The sequence below is a fragment of the Amphibalanus amphitrite genome, unplaced genomic scaffold, assembly GCF_019059575.1.
Source record: "Amphibalanus amphitrite isolate SeventyFive unplaced genomic scaffold, NRLGWU_Aamphi_draft 000399F_arrow, whole genome shotgun sequence".
Classification (NCBI taxonomy): Eukaryota; Metazoa; Arthropoda; class Thecostraca; order Balanomorpha; family Balanidae; genus Amphibalanus; species Amphibalanus amphitrite.
In genome coordinates, this window is record NW_024881893.1 from 1 (window position 1) to 27,536 (window position 27,536).

The 27,536-nt window shown below is 45.8% G+C and overlaps 2 protein-coding genes and 1 long non-coding RNA gene across 4 annotated transcripts; all 3 read right to left on the reverse strand.

Moving 5' to 3' along the window:
- Positions 1 to 36: 36 nt before the first annotated feature.
- LOC122390526 (NADPH azoreductase-like) lies at positions 37 to 1,335 on the reverse strand (the record flags this gene model as incomplete). Its single annotated transcript, XM_043383573.1, has 2 exons — positions 1,110 to 1,335; positions 37 to 91 (listed from the first exon to the last, which is right to left on the reverse strand). Coding segments are annotated over exons 1-2 (281 nt in total), but the record flags the coding sequence as incomplete, so codon positions are not given.
- LOC122390537 (transmembrane protein 43 homolog) lies at positions 1,108 to 23,746 on the reverse strand. Its single transcript, XM_043383588.1, has 6 exons — positions 23,565 to 23,746; positions 17,182 to 17,371; positions 16,587 to 16,816; positions 16,121 to 16,240; positions 6,580 to 6,820; positions 1,108 to 1,346 (listed from the first exon to the last, which is right to left on the reverse strand). Exons 2-6 carry the CDS (start codon positions 17,368 to 17,370, stop codon positions 1,338 to 1,340), a joined length of 789 nt encoding a protein of 262 aa, XP_043239523.1. The 5' UTR covers position 17,371; positions 23,565 to 23,746; the 3' UTR covers positions 1,108 to 1,337.
- A 1,137-nt stretch (positions 23,747 to 24,883) lies between these two features.
- LOC122390538 lies at positions 24,884 to 27,523 on the reverse strand. Of its 2 annotated transcripts, XR_006258173.1 has the most exons (3): positions 27,501 to 27,523; positions 27,146 to 27,324; positions 24,884 to 25,927 (listed from the first exon to the last, which is right to left on the reverse strand). It is a non-coding gene; the product is annotated as an uncharacterized LOC122390538 (long non-coding RNA). The 2 variants fall into 2 exon arrangements; XR_006258172.1 differs by lacking the exon at positions 27,501 to 27,523 and having other exon boundaries at positions 27,146 to 27,359.
- Between the last annotated feature and the right edge of the window lie 13 nt (positions 27,524 to 27,536).

The following is a 27,536-nucleotide window of genomic DNA, read 5'->3' on the forward strand; positions in this document are numbered from 1 at the left end:
ATATAAAGGCCAAAACATACCTACCGCCGAACGGACCTGGACAGACGGGAGGGAGAGTCAGGGGACAGCCAGACCATACCGCCGAACGGACCTGAGCGTACAGGATGGGGAGGGTCAGGGGATGAATAAATCATACCGCTAACGTACCGGGAACGAAAGAACAAAAGGGGCTTGAGAAGCCATAGGGCCTATTCCAGCGCCTCCAGAAACTTCCAGAAACCTCCAGAAAGCTCTAGAATCCTCCAGAGAGCGTTACAGCGCCTCCAGAAAGCTCCAGAAAGCTCTCCCCAAAGCTCCAGAAACCTCCAGTAGCCTCCAGAGAGTTTGAAGGTCCAAATTTCTCTGGAGGCTCTGGTCTACAACTATGGCGCACATGTGACAATCACGAATGTAAACAAAGGACTTTGACTGATAATTTACAACTTGAATGTAAAGAAAATTACATTGCTATAATTTTGTTAATCTTTCTTAATAAAAATGAAAACAATTTTGCATTTCAAGAGAGAACAATCGTCATTCTTTTGGTATATGTGACACCAATCTCCAGAAATCTCCAGATTGCGTTCCAGCGCCTCCAGTGAAACCTCTGGTAGAGCCTCCAGTCAAGAATTTCTACTGGAAGCGCTGGAACAGGCCCATAATGTACCACCAAAACTTTCGGCATGGGGTGTAACAGCAACCTGGCTAGCGTCATCATCATTCACAATCACCAGACACGCTTATCGATTCGTATCATTGGATTCAGCGACACATCCTAAATTTCCCGTCTTTTAACGAGCACCTCTCGCAGTCAACTTCTAAACTGGCACACGAGCTCCACCCATCTCGACCTCCCTGTGACAGTGGCAGCACTGTCGCCCGTCCAGCCTCTGCACCAGTGTCTGGCGGCGCCACTGGGACCCGTCCAACCGACCTCTCCTGAACCACGACGACACCTGGCGGCCGGCCGAGGCGACCATCGAGCGAAACTTAACGAATAAACTGACCGAGCCAGCGGTAAACTCACCGAACTAGGAGCAAACTTACCGAGCCAGCGGTAAACTCACAGAGCCAGCAGTGAAGTCACTGAGCCAGCAGTAAACTCACTGAGCGAGTAGCGGTCAACTCACCGAGCGAGTAGCAGGCGATGCCGACGGGCCGGTGTCGGAAGGAGGCCGGCGGGAAGTGGTCGAGCATGTTGACCAGCGCCGGCGGCAGCGAGCAGTTGTACTCGGGCGTCACCACCACGAACCCGTCGGCAGCCGCGATCTCCGCGTTGGCGTCTCGCAGCCACTGGGGCGCCGCCGCCTGGTCCGGCATAAAGTGCAGCGGCTGCCGCAGCAGCTCGAACGGCATCTTCAGCGGGTCTGAGGCACAGCGGCGGACGTCACGGTCAGTGGGTCTCACATCAGGGTCAGCGCGTCAGCGGCGGATGTTAGAATCACTGCATTATTGTTTTCATCGTCCACGGTAGCGTGAACAGCTTATTTCATGGTCCAAGGTGCCCAAGCACCAGCACATAGATCATGTGCTGGTGCTTGGGCACATACAGGGGCTCCGCCACAGGGGGGTACGCGGGGGTCCGGACCCCCTCAATAATTTAACTGGGGGGTACAGTACCCCCCAATATTCCGAATACTTATAAGCTTGTTTTCGCGTATAGAATGACTATATCATTCACAGAATGTGTTGAATAATTTAAATGTGTTGACAGTCGCAAAGCTAAGGAATTTAAGATAAAAATGTAGGGAACCCTTGAAATGTTGTGACACACGAATTGCTTAACACTCGCCGACCTATACCTATGTACGGGAGTGTCGTCATTCTACCATTTTGTTATTACTATGAATGCGTTTAAGATTGCTAGGATTAGCTAAGCATGCCAGGATTGGGCTATAATTTCGTGAGAGGTGTCCAGCTTGCAGGACACCTCCTAGACACATGAATACCCGCCCCAAAAGAGCTTCAAATCGAGCTTCAAATCCTCTTACCATGTAAGGTCAGGTCACCCGTTATTGCTGGGGGGGGGGGGGGTCCAAGCCGGTCTTTCGAGCACCATACTAGTCTAAGCAGCTTCACACCGTTCTGAGGTAATCTGCAATAATCTGCACAGGGCTCTGAATGCAAGTTGGTAGAGATATGACATCTACAAGTCACAACTCTTACAGGATCCCCATAACCTGACCTTTGATTCAAGTGCAGCATTTTGATATCCATTTTCAGGTCAAGCTAGGTCACACTCTAATCACAGAGACTGAATGTCAGTCTCTAAGGACCCCATACTGCTATATGAGGGCAGGGTTTTCAAATCCCTACAACGACTCCTAAAGCCCTGCGCTTTCCTTAAACAACTTCCTTGGAGGACCCGACACCGGCCTAAGAGCCTACATATATATCTGAGCGCGTATGAAGGTCCCTGAATTCCCGAGCCCATGCCAGTCACTGAGAGCCTAATGCGCTGTCTGATGGCTAACACCGCACTTGGAGCGCGCAACAGCGGCCTCTATTCCTCAAGAACGTTGATTTGAGAGGCCACCATGTCGGTGTCAATGGGCTCCGCTTCTCGGTTTTCGATTCCTTGTGCAAACTGGACCTTGGTTTTTCGGTTTAGAGCAAAAATTTTCAGATAAAATTGTTAAGTTTTCTTTGAACTCTGGAAAAACGGATTTTTCTTATCGATTTCTGGAGCTGCGGGAGGGGGAGGGTGAATTCGCCCAAAATGCCCACCCTGGAACCACCAGCGAGGCTTTGTGTTTTGCGTCGGACCCCCCCAATCCCAAAACCGTGGCGGAGCCCCTGGGCACATAGGCCCTAAACATAGGCCCTAAAGCTAAATATATTTACACGTAAATTTATCAGCATTTTGGCCACATACATCAACCATCAACCAAAATTTCATGAAGTACCCAGGTGCCAGCCCGACGTGCTAGGGCCATCCCTCTTATCCCGATGATAACGTATCGCTGATATATAGGTCATCGAATATAGCGAAAAATGCCACACATCATCAGTTTTTTAAATGGCTATAACTCTGGTTCCTTTTCTGGTATCAAAATGGTATCAACAGGGTCTTATAGGTAATTGATAAGGCTTTGATTTTTAATTATAAAATTAAATTGAAGTGACCTTGAAATGCATTTGACCTTGAATTAAAACAGAAAAATTTAAATAGCAAAAAACACGTCACCTTCGATTTGGGTAATTTTTACATATTATGTCCGTCACAATGTTCCTAACCATCTGTGAAAAAATTGGAGTGGGCCATTCATAACTTTCGCGGCAAACGCCGTTTTCATGCATCAACATCACGCAACCGCGCGTGACCTTGAAAGACAGAGTCAAGACATGCTTGCTTGTGTACACTTTCTGAAATGAATGATTGCTGATTAGTGATATAGAGGATTCTTCATGGCTCCGAGTGGAAGATAAGGATATCTTTTCCAAGCGGGTTACTGAAAAACCGAGCGACGAAGGAGCGAGGTTTTTCTGTAACACGCGAGGAAAAGATATCCTATCTTCCACGAGTGAGCCATGAGGAATCCTATATCTTTCTATGTTGAGGTTTATTCTTGATTAATAAAATATTATATTTAAATGTATTCATCTATGTAAAAATAGATCCGGAGTAGTTTGTTCATATTTCATAAGTTTCATCAATAAACAACCATTAAAAATGTTGTTCGGTTATTGACCCATCATCACTTGAACTCTTGATTTTTCGCTATGAACCCTCGATACCTTATCTTTGCATCTCAGAGGGATGCAGAGATAACAATTTCTTATCTCTGCATCTCAGAAGAGTGCGAGATAGAAATATCCCTGCACTGTAGACCCAATGGCAAATAAACCTCAACTAGAAAGATATCCCAAACTCTGCGAGAATGGAAATGCGTAGTCATCGTAGTCAAGCATTCACGTTCCATAGTAAAAGTGTCTCAGGCAAACGGTATTTTGCGGTGAATTTTGAGCCGTGTGGAAATGCATCATGAAGTAAATTCAACGAAAACATTATCACGCAACGATATCTTCACGTCTTTTGATCTTCACTATACGAAAGAACATACATTTTTTAGTATGTATGGGGAATTTCTAGTTAATCCAATAATAAATATGGCAGTTAGAGGCCAGCTAATTGAGTAACATGTCGCCGGCTGAGGCGGGCTCGGCCGATGCGGGAAACGCAGCAATCACAATTTTGTGTTTACACGTTCATATTTCAATTGTTTACCAACCGATTTTCAAAATTCTTTCACCATAAGATTGCCTGTACATTTCTTAGTCTTCTCACAAAATTTGACGCGAATCGAACGTAATCAGCGGTAGGGAGCGCGATGTAAAGACGGAACCGTTCTGTTCCGTCCCGGCACAGTCTGCAATTCAGGCGGCGCGTAGCGGTCGGCGCCGGCTGCCGAGTCGCCGCGTCGCTGCGGCGACAGGATGTTCACTTTACACCGCTATTACTAGAACAGTTGCGAACCGATTTTCTTATTGCTTGCACGATGAGATGTCCAATTCAATTCTTGACAGGTAGCCATAATTAATTTCGCATTAATCTTATGAGATATTGGCGAAAAACAGGATGGGTGGGCGAAATTCGCTCTTCCCCCTCCACTGCGCGTGCTAACATACGTTTGCATATGTGCAATTTTCTTCAAAACTTATGAATGGCCCACTCTAATTTTTTCACAGGTTGTTAAGAATATGGTAGGCAATAAAATATATGAAAATGAGCCAAATCGAAGGTGACGTGTTTTTTGCTATTTCAATATTTGTGCTTAAGAACAGAGTTAAGCAAATTTCAAGGTCATATATTTAAGTAGGTGCAATTCTAAACAAATGCTTAAGAAATTACCTAAACAGTAAGGTTTATTTCATTCAAATCAAACAAGTACAACCAAAGTTATGGTCGTTCAAAAATATAAAGATGCAACATTTTGTAAAAATTTGATGCCCAATATTTAGAAGACCTGTGGTCAGAATGTGCAAAAAACATCAATGTAATGTCCGGGGCCACACAGGAACTCGCTCACAAATTTATAATGAAATCGCTGATGGTAAGGTGCAAAACAGCCGATTTTTGTTCGATTTGACGTGGAATGCCCCTGTTACCACGTCCATATCGAACTACACGGGCTGCCAATATCACAGCACGGTGCGCCAGCTTATCATCAACTGGTAGGTACTCGGAGATGGGCACCGAGATGAGCAGTGAGCGGTGATCACCATGGCTGTAATTGGACACCACACCAGTGCCATGGTGCCTCATTTTAGTATACCGAATACCGATATAACACTAATTGCACATTCAGGATAGCTGCTCTTCATATGTATATAGTAATTAAAGTTTGTTAGTGAACTCTTAGACAGGGTTTTAGACGGTAACAGTCGCCCATTTCTTTTTTTCTGATGAAAAAATGCGATGACGAGGAAAAAAGGATGTTTGTCCACATCAACCCTCGAGCTAAACAGAAAATGTGAAGTGCTAATACAAAAGAACCTGATGACATGCTAGTTCTTCACAACAGCCTCGGCCCGTTGCTATCACAGCGAGGAGAGGCAAACAGCTCCGATGTGAGATGTATCGGTATGACGTCAACGAGTTTTAACTGTACCGTGTTGATGCTGACCGCCGGGGGGAGGGGTGGGGGGCAGAGGGTGCGCACAAAGAAGGCAGTCCAGGCGGCGGCACGACCTGGTAACCAGCAGAGGCCACCTTGACACGTCGTGGTCATCTGTTACCGGAGTCCAAATGCACGCAGGCGCGCACGGCTTCGTTTTGATATAAAAACCAGCAATATAGGTAACCAGCCTCTGGATTACTCGAGCAGACCAAGCAGCTGTCAATGCCACTTTGAGTGATGTTACACTTTTGAAGTAGAAAATATATAAACAAATAAAAGAAACAACTAACAAGCAATATCAAGCACCGTCATCCGCGCCAGCCGCTCTGATTGGGATGACGCCACCACCGAGCCATCTCGAGCGGCCGATTCTGCCCGGTCACGCAGGCGACAAGTGTTTACAGCGAATACCGTCCTGATTAGCAGTCTGGCTGTGTGTCTTACACTCGAGAACGCCTATCAGGGATGATTGTCAGCCTAGGAGCAGTGCCACATCACAAAAGCCGTCCAAAGTCTCTGACAATTCACCACTCGAAGGGCCACGACGGGTCACAGGGTGCGATCAAGTCGCCTGACGACAATGCGAACGTTCAAACGCAATAAAAAGTGAGTGCCATTCGGCCGCGAGATCAGATATCTATCAGCATTATCGGTGTGCAAGGTCATCCAAGCACAACTGCCTAGTGACCGACCGCCTCCTACCGGATGACGGACCTCGATAGGGCGAGCTGAGAAACCCGCCACTCCCAGTTCCCCAGACTAATTGTTCGGTCCGGCGCTCCCAATTTGCTAGCGTCACTGTCGCCAACCTCATATCATCAACCGATGTGGGATGTCTAACTGTAAGCACGGAACATGCAGCAGCCATCGTGTGCTTCGCTTCGCCTTTTCGGAGAGCTCATCCCACAACCACACAGGAATAAAGTCATTCCTTCCAAGCCGTCCCTCCCTCGGTCGGTGTGTTCCCAGCCCCACTCACCGTGTCTCCCGACTTCCCGGCGTAGGCGAACTGGACGCGGATGTCGCCCACCGCAGGCGACTCGATGTTGTCGCAGTGGTAGAAGATGTCGCCGTGCAGCTTGATGCTCCGGTCGGCCGGTCGCTCGTCAGAGGCGAACACCGTGAAGCGCGTCAGCAGCTGGCGCAGCTCCTCGGTCACCAGAAAACCGGCCAGGTGCGCCACGGGCGCCTCCTGGATCCGCGACTCGAGCGGCATCGTCCTGGGGAGGGAGAGTGAGAGAACTGAGCAGAGGTAGCGGGCGATGGTAGCAGGAGGGGCATTCCACGATAGATCGACCAAAGCCGTACACCCTCATATTTTATTTTTTGCTTAAAATTGGTCTTATGGGTTGTGATGGGCGGGGAAGCCAGCTGTGCCAAGGATTTTTTTCTTCGTACAACGGTTTCCGAGATATAGCCTCAGGCAATTCCTGGAGGTCACGCTGCAACCCTATGTTTGGCGGCTTATAACTCAGAAACTATTGGTTTTCTATGGTAAAAACTTTATATGGTTCAACTCGCAATCAACCAACAAACGTTTTGGCTATCTCGGATTTTCGATTTTTGAAAATTTTGATCACGTGATATCTTGACCTTTTTTCGAAGAGTGACCTTGATATTTTCCCAACTGAAAGTCGCAATTATGTCTGATGACGATTAAAGCCTTATCAATTGTCATTCATATGCGAAAATAAAGAAGTGGCTATCGCCCTGCGTTGACCTCAGGTCAGGTCATTTTTATGGCCTGTCCATTATTACGAGCGGGAGCGACAGCGAGATCTCGAGAATAGAGCAAGATAGCGACAAGCGGTAAACGGTACAGGATTCACACGGATAAGGTCTACAATTTTTACTGAGGTCATTTTCAGGTCAGGTAAAAAATGACGTCACAGGGGTAAAAAGGAAGTCAAAATAGTTTTGGCTGTACCTTTTGATCTAATAAAGAAAGAGACGTGGAACAGGCACCATTGTGTTTGCTTTCGCCTAGCGCCAGTTCGTTTTGAATTTCAATACCGATGACCTAAGGTCAGGTCAATTTCTTGACCACCCCATTATAAGTCAATTGGGGAAAAATCAGCTCCCTTGTTTTTACACTAAAACGCGTCGGAATTGCCAAATATACCATGAGTGACTTCATATACGACTAACTTTGACTACCTTGAGACCTTTTTTGCTCTTGGTCAACTGTGACGTTGCTCTTGGGTCATGTGACGTCATTAACCTTCCAGGCGGTGGGGGGGCATTTTTTTGCCCCCCCCCCCTTTAGTTTTTTTCAATATATCTCGAGAACCGCTGCGCCGATCGTCACCAAACTTTCAGTACCCTCCCGGGAGCAGCTAGCGCACATGGTGACCAAAAATTTTTCCAAAGGCTATGATAGGTTGGCCGCTAATGACGTCAGAGTGACGTCAATTTTGCCATTTTCGACCCAAAAAAAGGTTTCGCGGGAAGAGCTATCAGGCCTACAGCTTTAGAGATACAGAAAAATGTTTCAGACATAAAAGGTGTGAAATCAAAAGGGCTACAAAACTGCAATTTCGGTTTTTTCGAATTTTTTGAATTTTGACCCCCAAAAATCAAAAAATAGATTTTTTGATTATAATAGCCAAAAAATCCAAAAAAATCTTGAATTTCGAAAAAAAACGGAATATATGTGATAGTCCCTACCGCCTTCTATCTACATACCAAATTTGAGATCGATACCTCTTTTTTTGGCCAAGTTACAGCGAAAAAACTGTTCAAAATTGATGACGTCAAATTTTCAAACTCAATTTTTAGCAATTCTAGACCTCGTAGCGCAAAACAAAGACCACCATTAGACTCCCCGTGACAAGCTGCATCGAATCGATACCCATTTTATGCAAAAATATCAACTTTGAAATTTGACCTTTTTTGACCTGACCTTGACCTGACCTCCACCAGTAAGTGACCTAAACCGTACCTGATGGTCTTATAACCAACACCATTGAGTTGGAAATGAAAAACTGGCCATAAAACATGCATCGCATAACCTTAGTAAAGTTGGGCTCATGTGGTGACCCTTGGTGACATTTGGTGACCTGACCTTTGACCTGACCTGGTATGACCAGTGACCTCTAATAGCAACATATGTACTAGACAACTGACGCCTTATCGCTGATTTTCGACAAAATGCGTTTTACTCGGTGTTATAGTGCTTTCCCTAGAAGCCCCGTGAACGGTGAAACATTTTATCTTTGACCTGACCTGTGACGTCATCGGTGACCCCGAGGTCAATGAAATTTGGTTTTCTTCGACAAATTTGACAGGGCTATCGAACGCCGTTTGAATTTTCCGGATCCGTCCAGTAGTTTCGGAGATACGGGGGAGGGGAAATGCCCCCCCCCCCCCCCCACCGCGCGGAAGGTGGCTGGTAGGCCCACCGCCTGCCGGGTTAAAGGTCACCAAATGTTTTTTTGCTAATAACTCCTTACAGGTTTGAGATACAGCCGCGCGGATAGGCTCATTGTGTTCAGCTCGTCAAGGCCCATCGAATGATATATGGGTGTCCGTCAAAATTCGTGGAGATATGCTGTCCCACGATTTCAATAATGCCTCACGTCAATAAATGAGCTTATTTCAGCGTAACACGGGTTCGTACGCGAGATTTGGACATTTGATTGAAGAAAAAAAATCGTTGAAAAGGCAACGCAAAGTGGCATAAAAAAAATTTGGACATCTTTCCCAAACCGTGCTTTTGTGTGCCTATGTATTTTAGCTTGTCCCACAACCTGCGAAAAAAATCTACATAGCTGCTGTGTAGCTATTTTTAGAGATAATTGAGCGCGATTGAGCGTTGTGAATAGCAAAAACATTGAAATTTCTCTTCATGGTTCTTATTTTTTGGTTATACAATTTAGCAAAACTGCACAACGCAAAAACGTCTGTCCCACGGTTTTTGGCAAACTTTTTTCTGGGTCACGTTTGTTTCTGGGTCACGGTACTTAGCTCCTCATTCAAAGCATTACGGACCGCGTAAGCAGGGTCTGCAGACTTGCATATGGTCCTATCCCGCGAAGGCGCAGAGAGCGGGGGCGGAAACTGAAAACTGTCAGTTGGGCTGGGCGAACCCAGGGGAAATCATCTCCTGCGTGCCATAAGATTTCTTTATTCTGGGTCACACGCCCTTGTGGCTTGTGGCTGGTAAGTGTCGAAAAAAATCACAGTGTCGTGTTGCTGCGTGCAACACGACTCCAGATAAGATGTACTTGGAGATTAGTATTCGATAACAAACTTGCCATATTCGGAAAACTGTAAAAACCATTCCCCTGGGTCACGCATTTTTTTCTTCTGGGTCACGAATTTTAGCGTGACCCAGGAAAAAAATCGTGACCCAGAAGAGAAATTCTGCCCACCTACATCATCAAGACATGCAAGTCTTTCCGCCTACGTGTGGAGAAGGTCATTGCCGATAAGGGGGTTATATCGCGCAAGAGGTGAGTGAATGTATCTGGTTTGATAATGCGTGACCCAGAAGAAAATTTTATTTTTTTCTGGGTCACGGACCATTTTACGCGCATGCGCAATGGCATTTTTGAATAATTTCAACTGTGAACAGCCTAGGGTGCATGGTTTATGAAAAGGCAATGATTTCTAGAAAATCAGCTGTGGGACAAATACCGACCCAAATCTCCACGAATTTTGACGGGTACCCATATATGATGACCTTAAGGTCACGTGACCTAAGGTCAACTTTTGACCTTGACCTTTCGAGGTCAACATACACATGTTTCGATGCGGATCGACGAGAGGATCACGATGGTGCTATTAGTTTGTTCCTAGCTAGGATACTATGAAAGTTATTCGAGAAAAACCTCATATATATGTAGTGCCGCCATTTAGACTTTCTTTTTACCCCTGTGACGTCATCTTTGACCTGACCTGAAAATGACCTGAGTAAAAATTGTAGACCTTATCCATGTGTACCTTGTGCCGTTTACCACTTGTCGCTATCTTGCTTTGTTCTCGAGATCTCGCTGTCGCTCCCGCTCGTTATAATGGGAAGGTCATAAAAATGACCTGACCTGAGGTCAACGCAGGCCGAAAGCCACTTTTTTATTATCGCATATGAATGACAATTGATAAGGCTTTAATCGTCGTCAGACAAAATTGCGACTTTCAGTTGGGAAAATATCAAGGTCACTCTTCGAAAAAAAGGTCAAGATGTCACGTTATCAAAATTTTCAAAAATCGAAAATCCGAGATAGCCAAAACGTTCGTTGGTTGATTGCGAGTTGAACCATATTAAGTTTTTACCATAAAAAACCAATAGTTTCTGAGTTATAAGCCGCCAAACATAGGGTTGCAGCGTGACCTCCAGGAACTGCCCGAGGCTATATCTCGGAAACCGTTGTTCGAAGAAAAAAATCCTTGCCACAGCTGGGTTCCCCGCCCATCACAACCCACTAGACCAATTTTAAGCAAAAAATAAAATATGAGGGTGTAAATTTTATTTATTTTTGGTCGATCTATCGTGGAATGCCCCAGGAGGGGAGAAGTGGAAGATTTCGTGCTACATATGCAATTTTATGCTACTAGATTGTTATGTCAGTTTGGAATTATAAATCAAATCTCTCCAGTTTCCATCGGATATTTCGCTGGAAGCGCATGTGTCCTGGGCGCGCAGTGCAGGCCTGACATCCTAGACAGTACAGGGTGTCCCGAAATTGATGCGCGGTTGGTGCCGCATGTTATGTTGTCCCTCCCGAGTGCTGAACAACTGCAATTTTACCGGTTCTGGCACCACGGACATCTTGCTGGTCACACGATCACGTGAACCAAGCGGCTAACCCGACCGCGGCCGGTAGTGGGCGCGGGAGGCCACTCTTGTCCAGACAGGCAACGTGGAGAAACCGCATATCACCAAAAGTGAAAAGGCACAAACTACCGATCCGCTACCGCGCGGTGGGGATGATCAAGGACGGTGTGACCCAGGTTCCGGATGCCAGAGAATTGGGCGTCAACTCTGCGACAATTAAACTTTGGATGGACTGCAAACGATCAGGAGAGACACTCAAGAACAGCACAGTTCGAGGGCGGAAGACTGCCTTGAGCCGAGTGGCGAAAATCGTGATTGCAAAGTCGACCTTTAAAAAGCACCATTCAACATCGCTGACAAGAAAACTGAATGAGATGCATGTCCCAGCATCCAAATCGACCCTCCACCTGTATTTGAAGACTATCTTGAAGCTGATGCTGCTCAGCTTCAGGATGCAGACTTGGCCTACCGTGGTCCAGAAGTGCAGGCAGCTGGATTTCGCGAAGACCCACAAAAACTGGACCATTCAGGACTGGAGATTCGTCCTTTTCAGTGACAAGGTGCCCTTTGTGGTCTCTAAGCCCCTAACTGCCAGAACGATCGAAATGTGGGCCAACGGCAGCTCTGAGGAGTCCGCTGTCGAGACGGTGAAACGTCTGCTGAAGAATCTCATTTGGAGCATGATGAGCTACAGAGGCGCTCTGAGCTTCACGAGGTGCCTCGGGGACAGACCGTGACTGCTTATTACTATGTCAACGAGGTGCTGAAGAAGACTGATGCCACAAAGATGCTGAGGGAAAAGGTAAATGGTTCAAAAACCAGACTCAAACTTTTGTCGGACATGTCCAGGGCCATTTTCCAGCAAGAAAGGGCTCCAGCTTATCACGCCAGGAATACCCAGGACTGGTGCCGAGCGAGGCTCCCAGGCCTCTGGAAGAAGGGGACATGGTCTGGCAACAGTCTGGACCTGTCCCCGATCCAAATTATCTGGACGATCGTCAGAAAAGAGCTCAGCAAGCTTCCACGGGCTAGCTCACAGAAGAGGCTGTTTCAGAAGATATAAGCGGCATGGCGTTGTTTCAAAGGAGAGACTCTTGACAACCTGAAACGTGACACGCTAGAGTGCAATAGGCCGTGTATGCAACTGAATGGGGACTGTGATAACATATAAGCCGTGAAATAAATTCGAGCACTTTATAAGTTATTGAAGATAGAACAACGGCGCATCAATTTCGGGACACCCTGTAATACTTGTCTGTCCCAACAGCGGAGCAGGGATCGTCACGCGGAACACAGGTCGGTGTTGGTCCGCTGACCACGTGAGGGTGACTCAGCAGCACGGAGAAACGGCTATGCCGAGCGCTGACTCAGAGACGGCGGGTCAGGCCGGGGTCAACGACGAGCACCTACGATATGGCGATCAAATATACGTGACACGAATCCACAACGGGCGTCATCGCTGACAGGGACCGGCTTTGTGGAAAGGACAATCATCGTCTCATGACAGACATGTGATTAGAGGTACCACAAGCGGATTGAAATCAATGAAGTTATTGCTACGAAAGAGGTCTTCCATTCCTTACTGCTTATATTGGTTAGTTATCATTTAATTTCTTTAAATAGCGCACGTTGTCGCAGCCCGTAGCGCACGTTGATAATCAGCCGCTCCAGTGATAGATCTGGCCGTGCAGCTTGATGCGTCGGTTCACCGGACGCTGGACCGGACGCCGCTACTTATCCCAGTCATTTTCCAATTGCCCCTAAACGTAGGAGTCATTAGGCCGATCGTGTCGTTTTAAATAAACCTTTCCAGAGCACGATTTCAGAGGACGTATGTAGCTCTGACTCTGGATACACGTCGACTTAAAGTTGCTATCCCGATCGATTTATATCCTGGTCTGATAATACATTCCGAGTGGTTTCAATGATAACAGGACAGGCGGATATGGTTGTGCTGTAAAGGAAGATCTTTTCTGAGTTGGACAGCACTTTCCGTCATTGCCGGACATAGACGTTTTTCGACCGTCGCTGAATAGTCAGCGGGCAGTTTTACAAACAAAAAGGGGCCGCCAGTTCTTCCCGAGGACGAGATAAATAGAAAGGGCCCACAACATACTTTCTTGCTCCTGATGCTAAAAGGCACAAACTGACAAACAAGGTCATTTAATATAAGCATTCAGACAAAAATTAGTCAGTTTGTCGGCAACATTAACAATTCTAAGAACCTGGAAGATAAACTATCGCCCAGCACTGCATTTCAGCACCAAACACAGCATCCGCTACAAAATATCCTCCCAATCCCATCACAGTTCATACTCTAAAACCCACTCTCATCTTCAGAACATAGAAGATGTGAGTAAAATGAAAAAGACAATATAGGAGCGTAAACAGCGTCGACATACGAGGGGGTATCGAAAAGTTCTGATCATCACATAGAAGATATAGACCGATTTCGATGATTTTTTGTTGGTATTATATTTGGTTCTCAAGAACAATGTTCTCGTAAGGAAAATCCTGAGAAGTGGTTTTATCTTATGTAGGAGAGACTTAGAAGTAAAAAAGATGAGTATTGGCCTATTGGGCCCATTGAGGACCGAACCGTCATCCAACTAATGCATTTGAAACGGTATCACACTGAGAAAATACATCAAGCACGTGAAATTAGTTTATGGCGAGGAAAGACTATCTCATGCACTTACCGAAAATGAAAAAATAATTTTCGACTTGGTTGCATGGCCTTTGCAGGGGAGTCAAGAAGTGAGTGACTACCAGTGACTGACAAGGTGGTGACTGTGAAGGAAGTGGAGGACCTCATCCTTACAGATCGTCGTGTGACCTTTCAGATGATTGTGCAACAGAAAGGTCTCAATGCTGGCAGTGCCTGAAAATATTATCAGCGAAGAACTATACAGACGATAAAGGAGTCAGCCCGCTTAGATGTTCGTGTGTCTACTTTGTTGAAGAGAAAAATGTATCTTGGCCTTTCGAAACGAAAACTAGGCCTTTTTTAGGAAATTGAAGACATCTTCGATCATTTGATGACTTGTGACGAATGCTGGGTCTATGTGTATGATCCAGAGACTAAAAGATGATCAAGAAGTTTAAGCACGGCACATCTGTGCTTCTTAAAAGGCGAAGATGCAGAAGCCGATATGGAAGGTCAATGCTATCAGTGTTCTGGATCTGGCGTAGAATAGTCAGCACCGACTGTCTTGATGATGGTCGGATAATGATAAACAAGCACTACTGCACACTTTTGAAGAAGTTGCGAGATGGCCTCAAGCAGAATCGCCGCAAAAAAAAAACCAAGAAAGATGTTTTATCCTCACCGACAGCGCCCCCGCCCATTCGTCCTGAGCTGCGGTTGAAGAAACAACATGATCTGGACATTAAATCCTACCGCATCTAACAAATTCATCTGACCGGGTATTAACTGACTCTTAATTGTTACGGGAAATGAGGAATCCACAGTATGGCCGGTGATTTAAGGACAGAAATGACGTCATTGATGAGGTGGAGCAGTGATTTACGGGACAGTGCGAAGGTCCTACAATGACCGCCTGAGGCAGCTCAAGAAACGATGCAATAAGTTTGCGGTCGTGTGTGGTGACTTGCGAAGGAGTAATGAATATCATGTAAAAAAATCAAATTTCTATCACATCTAATTCATGGTAATGATCAGAATTTTTCGATACCCCCTCGTGGGTGAACAGCAAATTCGATAGTTTTTTCTTGAATGGTGAAATGTGAGACTGATATGGGTAGCAGTTCAGTGTCGGTCATTGCAGGAGAAGCTTAAATCAACCTTAATCTGGCTTGGGAGAGGAAGGTTTTAGCGTCCAAAGGTGGTGGAATAGAGGTTTAAAAACTAGAAGCAGAACAGTTTGGCGACTGATTACGCTGAAACATCTAACGAAAGCTAACCAGAGGTCTAAAGAAGGTCAAAACAAGCAACATATTGCAATGCAGCGTTAGATCTTCACAATGTCGACCATCCAAAAAAATAGGGAGAAAAATAAAGCAGTTTCGAGAAACTGAAATCCTATGAACCACCATTGGCATTCAATGGTATTGGCTGTTGACTTGGCACTGCCTTTGAAAAGAAAAATATGGCAATGCACCATACTACTACACATTGAAAACTTGCAAGTCATGTTTTCCTTTAGATTAGCTAAGTCATCTCCCAAGCACCGGCTGGTACTGTCGCGACTACGATGCAGCGAACACGCGCTGCATTGAAATGCCTTCAACACCGCGACAGCTGATAAGGTAAACATTGATAAGTTAGAAATTATGTAAGCAGCTGCTCGCCAGTTTTATATAACGTAACTACTAATTCGGATTCCACGCCGGCGCATGGTTGTACATGTGTCCTGTATCATACCGACATGCCGCATTCCATTTCGAAAATGCTCGTACTGAAAACGAAGACTACAGTTGTTTGATATGCAATTATGCGCTAAATCGATAGACGCTGTAACATATATGGAACACTTCAGCTAAAACAGGTTATTGGGGGCACAATATGAGGCATGACAACGCACTTTAATGTCGAAACATTGACGAAATGTCAAAGTAACGTAAAAACCGGAAGTCATATGAGATGATAATCCACTGGGGCACAAAATCGTCAGTGATCATCGAGTTCATATTTGGGAAACGACTAGAACGAACGGAACGGCATAGTTGTTGTCGGATATTTACGATAAACTGAGCCGATGATGCGACCTTTCTCAACACTCACTTTGGGTTTTCGTGATTGAACGGCGAGTTGAACGACGAACTGTCCACCAGTTTGTCTTTCCATGTTTTGTAGTAATTGTACGACGTCTCCACTTGTTGTCCATCGGCCGTTTCCACTGTCCTGGGAAGATTGAAAAATGGATCAAAACATAGCAGGGCTATATGCGTATCTGTCGCATAAAATCGACATCACTTGATTGAAGCTAACAAAAATGTGAATACAAAGAAAAAACAATCAAATGTTTTTAAATATGCACCAGTTTTCTCTTATATTACCCTTTACAATCGACAGAAGACAATGGAAGAGAGCTTCCAGTCGTCTATGAACCAGCTCCACCCACCAGGGTTGTGCATTCGATGCCTCTGAAGCCCCTGCCCAGCTGACCGACCGACAGCTCTGACGCCTCTGACCCACCTGCTGTTCCACTCCTCCACCCACTACGGCTGCTCTGACGCCTCTGACCCACCTGCTGCTCTGTTCTTCCACCCACTGGTACATCTGGACGCGCCGCTTCAGCTTGACGGCGGCCACGGCCACGCCGTAGCGCGGCTCGGTCAGCGGTTGCGGCACCTCCAGCTGCGCCGTGAAGTGCACCAGGCGGCCGTCGTTCTCTGGCAGTGGCCGCTGCGGGGCGCTCAGCGGCACAGCGCTGCTCAGACCCTCCGACAGCGCCTTGGCGCGCTCCACCGCCCGACCCTGGCGTCACAGCCAGGTCAGAGGTCAGGAGTCTAATGAATTTAAAGTGCCACACCCAAAATGCCAGAATGTTAAGCCATGCACACCAAAATAATACTATAACACTAAACACAGTCAGCAATTTATTTTAGATGTTCAGAAAAAGTAAGAGGCTTTTAGACATCACATGGAGTGATTTACCTTCTCCACATGAAAAATAATACCAATTAATCTTCTCCATGAACTTCATAGGTATCATTTTTAACTGGGTAAGATGCCTAAAAATGTATCTTCAAAATCAATTAGATGAAGTTAACATAAAAATATTAGCAATATTTTGAATTCCTTAGGACAGGAATGTGTTGCAAATAAACTGAGCCAAGTACCTCATTCCAAAACTGCAGTCCGATACCACCAAAGAAGATAGCTATCCCTACAAGAGATAGCACCATGCTGGCCTTGATGGATTCCCAAAATGACATTGGCTGTCTGGCCTGAGTCCTTGAGTGTAGGAGTGGCTCAGTATCATCTCTGGCAGCGCCTGTTTGCCTCTGCCGTAGCCCATCCTCATCCATCCTGAAATGAGGGCGAAGATAAGTGGTAAGGTTTCATCACTGTAACAGACTCCACAGACCCATAGGCGTCGCCAGACATTTTCGGTTGGGGGGGCAAAATCAATTTTTGTGTTAAATCTTGCCTTTCCCCGGCCGTTACTCACTCGTTTTCCATATCATTCGACGCGCAATGGTGCGAGGAATCCGATGGTGACAGAGTTTTCCTTCTAGCTATGACATGTAATTTTATTAAACAAAAAAATCGAAATTTTGAAATTTCTGGACTAAAACGACCGGTAGAATTACAGTTGCTGCAATTGCCGACGCACTGCAGAGGGCCCCTGTGCAGACGCTCGTCGCTCATGATCATCACCCAGAAAAAGGTGAAAAACGCTCCATTTAATCGGATCACCCTGCTAAAACCTCCATTCACACATGCATGAAGAGGTTTTACATGAAATGCATAGGGCTTATTCCAGCCGCCGATTGTAGCTGATGTTGGGCATTCGGCGGAGAATGAATGTCGGAAGTGTGAATCGGAAGTAATTCATTTTTGCTCCAGTGAGAGGAAGTGTTTTGTTCACTCGAGTGTGAACAAAAAAAAAGTTTCTCGTTTTTCGTGTGAAGGGAAGCGCTGCAAACGCGACCAAAACATGTTTAACGGAACCAAAAGTTACGCACGAGATAGCGGCAAGGGATCCCTTAGAGATAGGCTTGGGACTTTCGGACCATTTCAGGCCACTCAGGGTCAATGTAGACTCTCAGAAGCCTGCTTAGGATCCCGGAGATCGGCGTGGGTCACCCCAAATTTTTACGTGTATGTGGTGCTTTAACCCTATTAGTGGCAGGGGGTTGTTTTCATCCACCCCTCAGGTTTTTCGGGAATATCTCCGAAACCGCTGAAGCTACGATGCTGAAATTTTCTGACTTTTCCTAAAAATAAATTGGGCACATTCCCTGAAAATTTCAAGTTCATAACTTTACCAGGGGCGGCTCCAGAGCACTGGGAATTGGGGGGTCCTATTCGTGAAGCGAGTCATTTGGGCGAAGATTACGATGCTGCACCAGTTTTACGAACAGTGAATGAAAGGTATCATGTGATAACATATACGGTTATTGTGCATCCTCTTTTGACACGTTTTTGCTATAATAGGCGGATCCAGGCGTCCAAAAAGGGGGTTATGTTTTACCTCCCAACATAGGTGCCCTGACACCGCCTATGCATGACCAAAACAATTGTAGTCGTTCTCTCATAAGAAAATTGTAACATAACAAGACCATTACCACCCTTTTTAGAAACAGTACCAACAAAAACCTTATTTACTATACTTTTTGTGTACCCCAAATCTCAATGATCTGTATCCGCCTATGATTTTTGAAAATGCATATTTTTAGGATCCATGTGAATTCCTGGTTCATTCTCTATCGATCGGCAAAAGTTGCGTTAAGATTGGTTCAGAAACCTGGCCGTGATAAACAGTCTAAAATGTATCTGCAATTTGCCCGTTTTTACCCCCCTCTACCACCCCCCCCCCCTATTGACATTTTTAATTTTTATTTTTTAGAAATGTAGATCACGTTGAGCGAAATCGAATGCCGTTTGAATTTTGAAAATCGGCCCGTTAGATCTCGAGATATCAAGGGGGGTCGTAAACAGCCCCCCCCCCCCTGCCACTAATAGGGTTAGGGCATTCCGAGCCCAAGATGGGCCCTCGCAGAAGCCAGTGTGGGTGGCGGGCGCTAAGAGACTAGGCCCAGGGTGAGCCTGGAGCCCTTGGATAACAGTGTGAACCATCGGAGTCTGTTCCGAATCCCTAAGGACCTTACGTAAAGACAAAGAAACATGTGTTTCGGCCCTCAGAGGGACACGTGAGTTGTGACCCCTCAGATGCCGGCTTGGGGTTAGCAAGGTCTGTCGCCTCAAAAGTTCAGCTGGACTATCAGAGGCCAGTTGGTTCTCAGAAATTTTCTGAGGCATCCTCAAAGATTTGTGTGGCCCTTCAGAGGCCTAAGTATATATAAGGTCCTCAAAGGTTCCTGTATTGGCCCTCAGAGAACATGGACACCAGTGGGACTCTCAGAGGCCGGTTTGGGCCCTCTAAAAGCTTCTTAGAGCTCCGTGGAGCTCCTCAGGAGTCTGTGTGAAAAGCAAGCTCATGAGCCCTGCGACACTTGAACGGTACTTAGCCTGTCGCAGACATTTGACGAGAGTTGAGAAAGGCCCCGAAGATTTCGTGTCGCGCTTTGAACGAAAACTATGTGTCAGCACTCCAAAACTTATGAAAATCAGCTATAAAATGTAATAGTGAACCAACTAGGAACAGGGAATGAATCACAGTATTGACATTTCCGAGTCTGGAGTCGGAGTGTTTAAGATTTTGGCGACTGTGACTCCGACTCTGGTTTGAACGACACGCTCCAACCGAGTCTGACCTCACAGGCATTCTCAGAAAGGTACCCCCATTTTTTGCCGACCCCTAAATCTCATCGGATCTGTATCGATCTCAGGAGGTGCCCGGTCCGAGGTTGGGGGGGGCAAGCTGCCCCGCTTGCCCCCCCGTGGCGACGCTAATGCACAGACCACAAATGTGAAAATGGGTTTGTCACATAGGGATGTGGCTATTAATTGTCAGAAACAGTACATGTGACATCATTGTCTAGGCTTGCACAAAATCACAAAACATTTGGTGCATATTTGTTCTCATTCATCCCACCTAAACGGTACCTATCAGTAATCAGTATTGTAGGTACAAGACGTAAATTGGCAATTAATTTGGCTGAGATCAAAAGCCTTTGAATTGCCAATTGGCGATTGGCAAGCTCCCCCACAATGCAGCATCTAATGATGTCTTCCAGATCAGTCAATGGAAAAATGTAGAATAATAGGTATAAGTAAGCCTGGCATCCCAGGAAAATGCCAGATTGGGATGACTGAACTAGTACCATTGTAGGTTGTAGGTTTGTTTGTTTGTTTGTTTGTTGGGGGTTTGGGGCGCGCCGACTGCGAGGTCATTTTGCGCCCATAACAGAGGTTTTAAATACATCTTTACTCTTTAGTTACTTACTTATTTACGATTTATGCTTAGGAAAGGAAAGTAACGGGGAAGTTGGCTGCGCGGATAAAGGAAAATATGCTACCGTTATGGATCCAGCGCGAGTTGTCTGAGAGAAGATCTAAGAGAGTCACCGTGGGCGCAAGATGCCCGAGGTGGTGTGACCGCATCCCGGCAAGCCGGCGGCATGTCAGCAGCACATGGGCCACTGAGAGTTGCTCCCCACAGTGGATGCAGTTCGGTCTATCTTCACCGCGCAGCAGATAGCCGTGAGTAGCGAACGTATGCCCAATGCGGAGCCTGCAAAGGGCAACCTCCTCTTTTCTGCTCCTGCGCGAGCTGGATTCCCACCGACTTAGAGCCGGCTTGATCTCCCTGAGCTTACTGCTCAGCTGTGCCTCCCATGTCTGCTGCTACTGGGAATGCAAAAAGCGACTGACGGCGTGGAAAATATCCCGCGCCGGCAGAGGAAAACGGCGAGTGCACAGAGCTGACATAGCACGCCTCGCGGCAGCATCGGCCAGTTCATTGCCAGTGATGCCCACGTGGCTCGGTATCCAGCATAACTGAACTGACTTTCCAGCCTGCTGCAATGAGGTAAGACGGAGTAAAATATCCTGTACAAGGGGATGACTTGGATACAAGCTCCGTAAGGCCAAAAGGCTGCTCATGGATTTACACCTCAAAATGAGGTGTAAATCCTCTTCACACACTTCGATAAAACAGAGAGCCTTCAAAATCGCAACCAGTTCCGTCGTAAAGACGGAGGCGTCAGATGGCAGTGAAAACGAGCGAGTGGCTCCACTCGCGACAAACGCACAGCAGGCGCCTTTGCTAGACATGGAACCATCCGTAAAAGTCAGGGAGTAACCTTCGTAGGACGCTAAAAGCTCCAATGTTCGGGAACGAGACTCCAAGGGGCAATCTCGCTTTTCCTGACGTCGGCCAAGGAGAGGTCGACCCGTGGTCGGATGAGCTGCCATGGCAGTGATGGCAAAGGTACCTAGGTTTGTAGATTTTAGGTTGTAGGTAAGGTTAGGTCAGGCTAGGTTAGGTTTGTTTTGGTCTATATATCTCGATCGTCCCAACCTTGACCTGGCATCTTCCTCGGACGCCAGGCTTACTACAGTGGAATCCGCTTAGTAAATCCTCGGATAATAAATCCAGTCGCTTACTGTGGCCGCTTGAGGTGTTCACGGATTTTCTCCATAGATGCCCATAGTTAATAAATCCACTTAATAAATCCAGGTACTCCGCATAATAAAGCCACTTGCAAGTTTCGCAGTCCGCAGTGACGTCTTCCCCATCGAAATGTGGCATCCAACACGCTCCCTTTGAGCCGCACTGGAGCAGCGGTCTGCAGCAGTTGGACTTCCCACAACAAAGGGTCGGGAGCTCAGAGCTTCAAGAGCGTCATCACCATGCACCTCAGAGAAATGTTCCCGGCAAAGCAGGCACGCTCGACAGTTTCGTTGGCATAGACAGGATGACGGGAGGGACACGGGATGACGGGACGGGACAGGCTGGCATGACGGTAGAGTGATCGTGGATGGATATGTTGACATGATCGCTGTGACAGCTTTGCAGTGTGCCCTGGTCACTTTCAGGGGCTCCACCAGTCTCAGGTTTGAGGGGATGTGCAACCCTAAAACGCACACCTTTACACATCGGGTTGCATTACAAAAGTCAACTTATTGGTGGTCCGGACCCCTACGACCCCACCGGTGGCAGAGCCCCTGGTCACTATTGGAATAAATAAGGCAATGAGGAATGTCAGCCTATCCGCTTGTATTGAAAGAGGAACAAACGTGCAGCTGCGATACATACTTTTTTAGTGAAAATAACTGACTCCAGTTAATGAAGCCACTGCTTAAAGGAAAAGGGCCACCTTTAACATGGGGATTGAAACTGAGATAGCCATCTTGTAGCCCGTGTCCGAAAACCCACAAGTCCATATCCTTACGGCCGATTTCGGCTTCCATTCGTAGGTATCGGCAATTTTAAAAGAGGAATGCGTCCTTATCCCAGGAATGCGTCCTTACCCTGTAATACAGCCACCCGCGGCGAGGCTTTGGTTTTTTACCAATCAGCTCCAATCAGCTCAGCTTTAACCAATCAGCTTATCTGACACAATCCGACGAGTCTGTCTTCTGAACGCTGATTGGCTTGAGTGTGACGTCATCACTATGCCATCATACAGTAGGTGCCGTAGAGAGTATCAACATAGTACCAATATGTTAAATAGTTTTAAATACTTTTTCGCGAATTGTGCACTTCTGGCACCAGTTTTAAAAAGAAAATGAAAAATAATAATGTCAAAATGAAAAACAACGATATCTTCATATTTCACGAAGGTGGCCCTTTTCCTTTAATAAATCCAAAACCCCTTGTCACCAAGGTGGATTTATTAAGTGGATTCCACTGTAATACCAAATAATACTCATGTTTTCTAAGCAGCTAAGCTTACTGGCATGCCAATATCATATCTTTGCAAGGGAACTCACAGTATTATTTTGATTTGTTATGTCCATGTAAGCGAACTACACAGGGTAGTAGTAAAGCAGGCTTCACACTTCTTTTTGCAACCAAGGAGAGGCGCTGTAGGTTATGTTGTAGGTTGTAGGTTTTAGGTGGTACTGGTAGGTTTTAGGTTTTAGGTTGTAGGTTTAAGGTTGTAGGTTTTAGGTTGTAGGTTTTAGGTTGTAACTTGTAGGTTTTAGGTTGTAGGTAAGGTTAGGTCAGGTTTGGTTAGGTTTGGTTTGGTTTGATTAGAGAGCATCTCTGTGTATAGCGCCTCTCCTTGGTTGGAAAAGAAGTGTGACGCCTGCTTTACGACTACCCTACACAGTAGGTATGCATTAGATTTAGGTCACAGCATAATTCAGCCCCCCACAAAACAGGCCACAGGAAAAAGCTCAAATTATTGAGCACTCAAAATACTGAGCATGCGACGTCAGAGGCCGCCATAGCCGTAATTGTGAGCGGCGCGCCGGCGAGTGCTAAAAAATTGAGCCGTTTCAGGAACACGTTTTACAAAATCAATTCCCAACACCTAGGGAGAAATGGCAAATGAATTGCATTGAATGATGCATTGTTACTTTGAGCTAGCTACATGACTAGACTATATCATAGTGAAATGTGCATAGGCACAGACTTACATACCTGTTTCTCTGTAAAATACCTATCCCACCACAGAGTCAGAGAACGGCCAAAATGAGGACGCCGGTGAAAACAGGGCGCCGCAAGGCCCTATATACCGGGCGCCGGAGGGCATATTAGTCACGTGACATTTGGAACTTCTCCCGCTCCAAGGGTGCAGTTATTTTTTTACATCTTAGTTTTTGTTTACGCGTTTTTAGACGTTTTTCGGCGCACTGTTGTTGAAGTTACACAGGTCTATTTTACAGCTATTTTCGATTCACAAAACTGCTGCAATTTTTAGAACTTTTTTTTTGCATATCGACATTTTGATGGAATTGGAAGGCATTAAAAGAGGTTTATTCTTCAATCTTGAATGCCAATATAATAACAATGTGAATCGAGCCACGCTCGTAGCGAAATATTACGAATCAATGATAATAACAGTAACCGGCAGAAAATATGTAGTTACCGCGATTGTATAGATAATACTATATATTCCGCGTGAAATTGACAGGAAATACCACAATAATAATAGCCTAAACAAATATTGAAATAACTGAAAGCTCATAATACCCGCCTAGCACTGCTAACGCTGACCATTTTCTTCGAACATTAAATGCTTACCATACCATAACATCTGAAGATAATGAACCTGAACCTCGAAAAGCGAGTTGTCCAGTTTCAGTCTCAGTTTGTGCGGTACTGGCAGGGCTGCGGAGTCGATGGATTTTCGGCGACTCCGACTCCGACTCCGACTCCGGCTTTCAAAAACCAGCTCAGACTCCGAATCCGACTCCGGGCAGAATTGTCGACTCCGACCGACTCCAACTCCCGACTCCGACTCCGCAGACCTAGCAGGGCTGCGGAGTCGACAGATTTTCGGTGACTCCGACTCCGACTCCGGCTCGGGTTTTTAAAATCGACTCCGACTCCGACTCCGGTCACAACTGTCGACTCCGACCGACTCCGACTCCGACTCCGACTCCGACTCCGCAGCCCTGGGTACTGGGATACATTCATTATCAGTGAATCAAATAAAAATTGTCCGGGGCATCATGCTGTGATTATATGAACCAGTTAATATGTATAAAATCTAGTTATTGGCCAAACGTAACGGCCATGGACCGTAGGTTGACGACCCCGAAATTTAGCGAAATGAAGTATAGGTTCAAGCACTTTAAATAATGCTGGTGCGTGGAGGTGAATAGTGATGTAAATGTGGCCACAGTCTACAAACACGATAACAAATATCGATTGCGCTTCCGCTTCGCTCAACGAGAGCCATGCTCGTTCTTGCTCATGAAACAGTGCATCCCCATAAAATGAAAAGTCTGAACGAATGCATTCAGGTTCCTACCTCTGAATCACCTTATATTGAGATCCGTTTCTTAACAGGAACACAAACGCGGCCCATCAATTTGTCAGTACTAAGGCAACAGCGTCTGACAAGTGACAACGCATCAAATGGCCAACTTCTGACACTATCTACCAATACGGTTACGGCAATAAAATTGCATTGCAAAATGCAAATAATATTGCACCATTTCCAAGCGCAGCTTGAAACCAAGTGCGACCAGCTAGTGTCATTTTCACAACCAAGTGCGACCAGTTAGTGTCTCGAGATACATTCCAACTGCATAGGTACCGTGCAGTAACCCATTAGGGGCGAAAGGAAACACATGACTTGTGTACGACCAGCGTTCTGTCAGCGTACGACGCATAAAGCATACTGCTCAAACAACTGCGATCCCGAACAACACAACACAGAGCTCCGAAACGAATGGTTTACAAAAGTCTACGACTGACGACATCGAAACAGTACGTTCATCGGGACTAGTCACATGACACGGTCAACCCAGCTGGGTTATGGGTACTAATTGCGCTTCAAATTGACCTCTGACAGCCATTTACTTACGCTAGTTTGATGCATAAACTGTACATTGAAACTCAAGCGGCAGCACATAGGTCTCCATCAAGGTGGTTATATACAACAGAGCACCTCGCTAAAACGAGCGCGAGCCGCACTGTCACACTGACAGTTAACACTGAGCCGCGAGTCGTGACAGTCGCACTGCGTCATATGCACGCAGATGTCGCACTCACGGCACCGTTGCTGGCACTGCACTGCGGGTGGACACGCGCGGTGCAGTAGCTCCACGGTGTGCGGCTCACCGGAGGGATTATCAGTCTCCGACCGGACAGTCCAGGCGGGAAATGCGGTGTCTTCAATCATGACCGCCGTCCCCGTCTCCGCGGAGTGCCGCACGGCGGCGACGCGGCGGCGTCGGATCTTGAGCTGGTGGACACTGGACTCCTGCCAGAGCTACCAGCTTCAGCCCTTCAGCATCCTGTCATCAGCAAACTCCAGCAGAGCTCCAATGCAACTGGGAAAATAAAATTTATGCTGTTAAGCTAAATCATGCAAAACATTTCCTTGCACAGGATTCTCTTGCGCAGTTCAGCAAAATCTTCTGTGATATCCATGGCCGTGACAAGAAGACTTGATGCCATTGTAAAAAATATAGGTTCATTGGTTCTCATTTACCCACATCGAGCCTCTATAGGTACCATTCATTTGTATATCATGAAGTATGTTAACTACACAATATTTATGCAACAGACTGACATGAAATATGTAGGAATGGCAAGAGAGATGGGTAAATAAGCTAAATAGGTTGCAGGATTTATTGGCACCAAACAGGTCAGAAAGTAGAAGTTCAAACAATCTTACAAACTACACCAGAGAAAGTCTTTGAATTAGGCACAAAATTATGCCACAGAAATAAAAACAATGTAGTTTTGTAGAGCATTTCCCAAAAGATAATTGTGATTCAGCCTTGCTCCCATCTGAGATTGAATAAATACAAATTATGAGGTGAAAGTTACTGAAAAGCAGTTTTTTTTTTAGAAAACAGCTTCAATCCATGTTTGCCTGATTTCAAACTCAAGGCAACATCTCATAGCTTTGACAGCATGAAATTTCATTATTGAGGTTACAATTTCCATAATCTTGTCGTTGTCACAAACAGTGCATTTAATATGGATAACTAACACCAAATCAGCCAACCTTGTATCTTTATCTGGTGAAACTCAAGAAACCAATAAAGCAAACAATTTCTGAGCAAAACATTTAGGTATTTGACAAGCTCGACTACTGCCATGCAGCCTAATGCTCGTTGTTACAGATTAAATACCTACATTTCAAATATAAATTTGGTAGTTCAATATATAATGAAACACCCAGCTCAATAGAGGCAATTATGATAATGACAGCAGGTAAGCAAAGTAAAAACAAAATCAAATATTTCTTCTACAGAAAAAAGCACTTGTACCCACTCAACTTAATTTTACTAAATCACTTATTTGAATTATCAGTCATCACCAGACTTGCAAAAAACTTTCTAGATATTATGCCACAAAAAAATAAACAAAGTATCTGAAATTGCACAATATAAGCACCAGCCACTGGAGTGGTATGATGGGGTCTCGAGTAACTTGAACGTTCGGTCTGTAAGAGCATGCCTGACTTGACTTAACGGCTTTGAGACATCTTTGCAGCAGCCCCTCCTATTCTTTTCAACATAAACTTAAACTATCATTACCATGCTATGATGATGAGGTGGCTGGTTTCGGGCGCATGAAAAGTAGCAGTCCTTCTTTCATTCTATTTCCTTGTTTTCACATGCTGCACAAAATGTTTTTTCTTCCACGTTCCTTCTGTCATTATAAAAAATAATAGGTATCATAATTGCTTCACTTCTTCTTTATATTCCAAGTATTGCTGCTGAAATTCATCACATCTCCCGTTAGTAAACCATTGCCGCTAAAGAAAATAAGTGGAATGCGCCAGAAATTGTCAAAATCGCGCCAAAATAGCAAACTAAGATGAGAAAAAATAACCGCACCCCGCTCCAAGGGCCTTCTATATGCCAAACGTCACGTGTAAATTTCACGAACCTTGATCAAATCGCCCCAGGCGCCCTGTTTTCACCG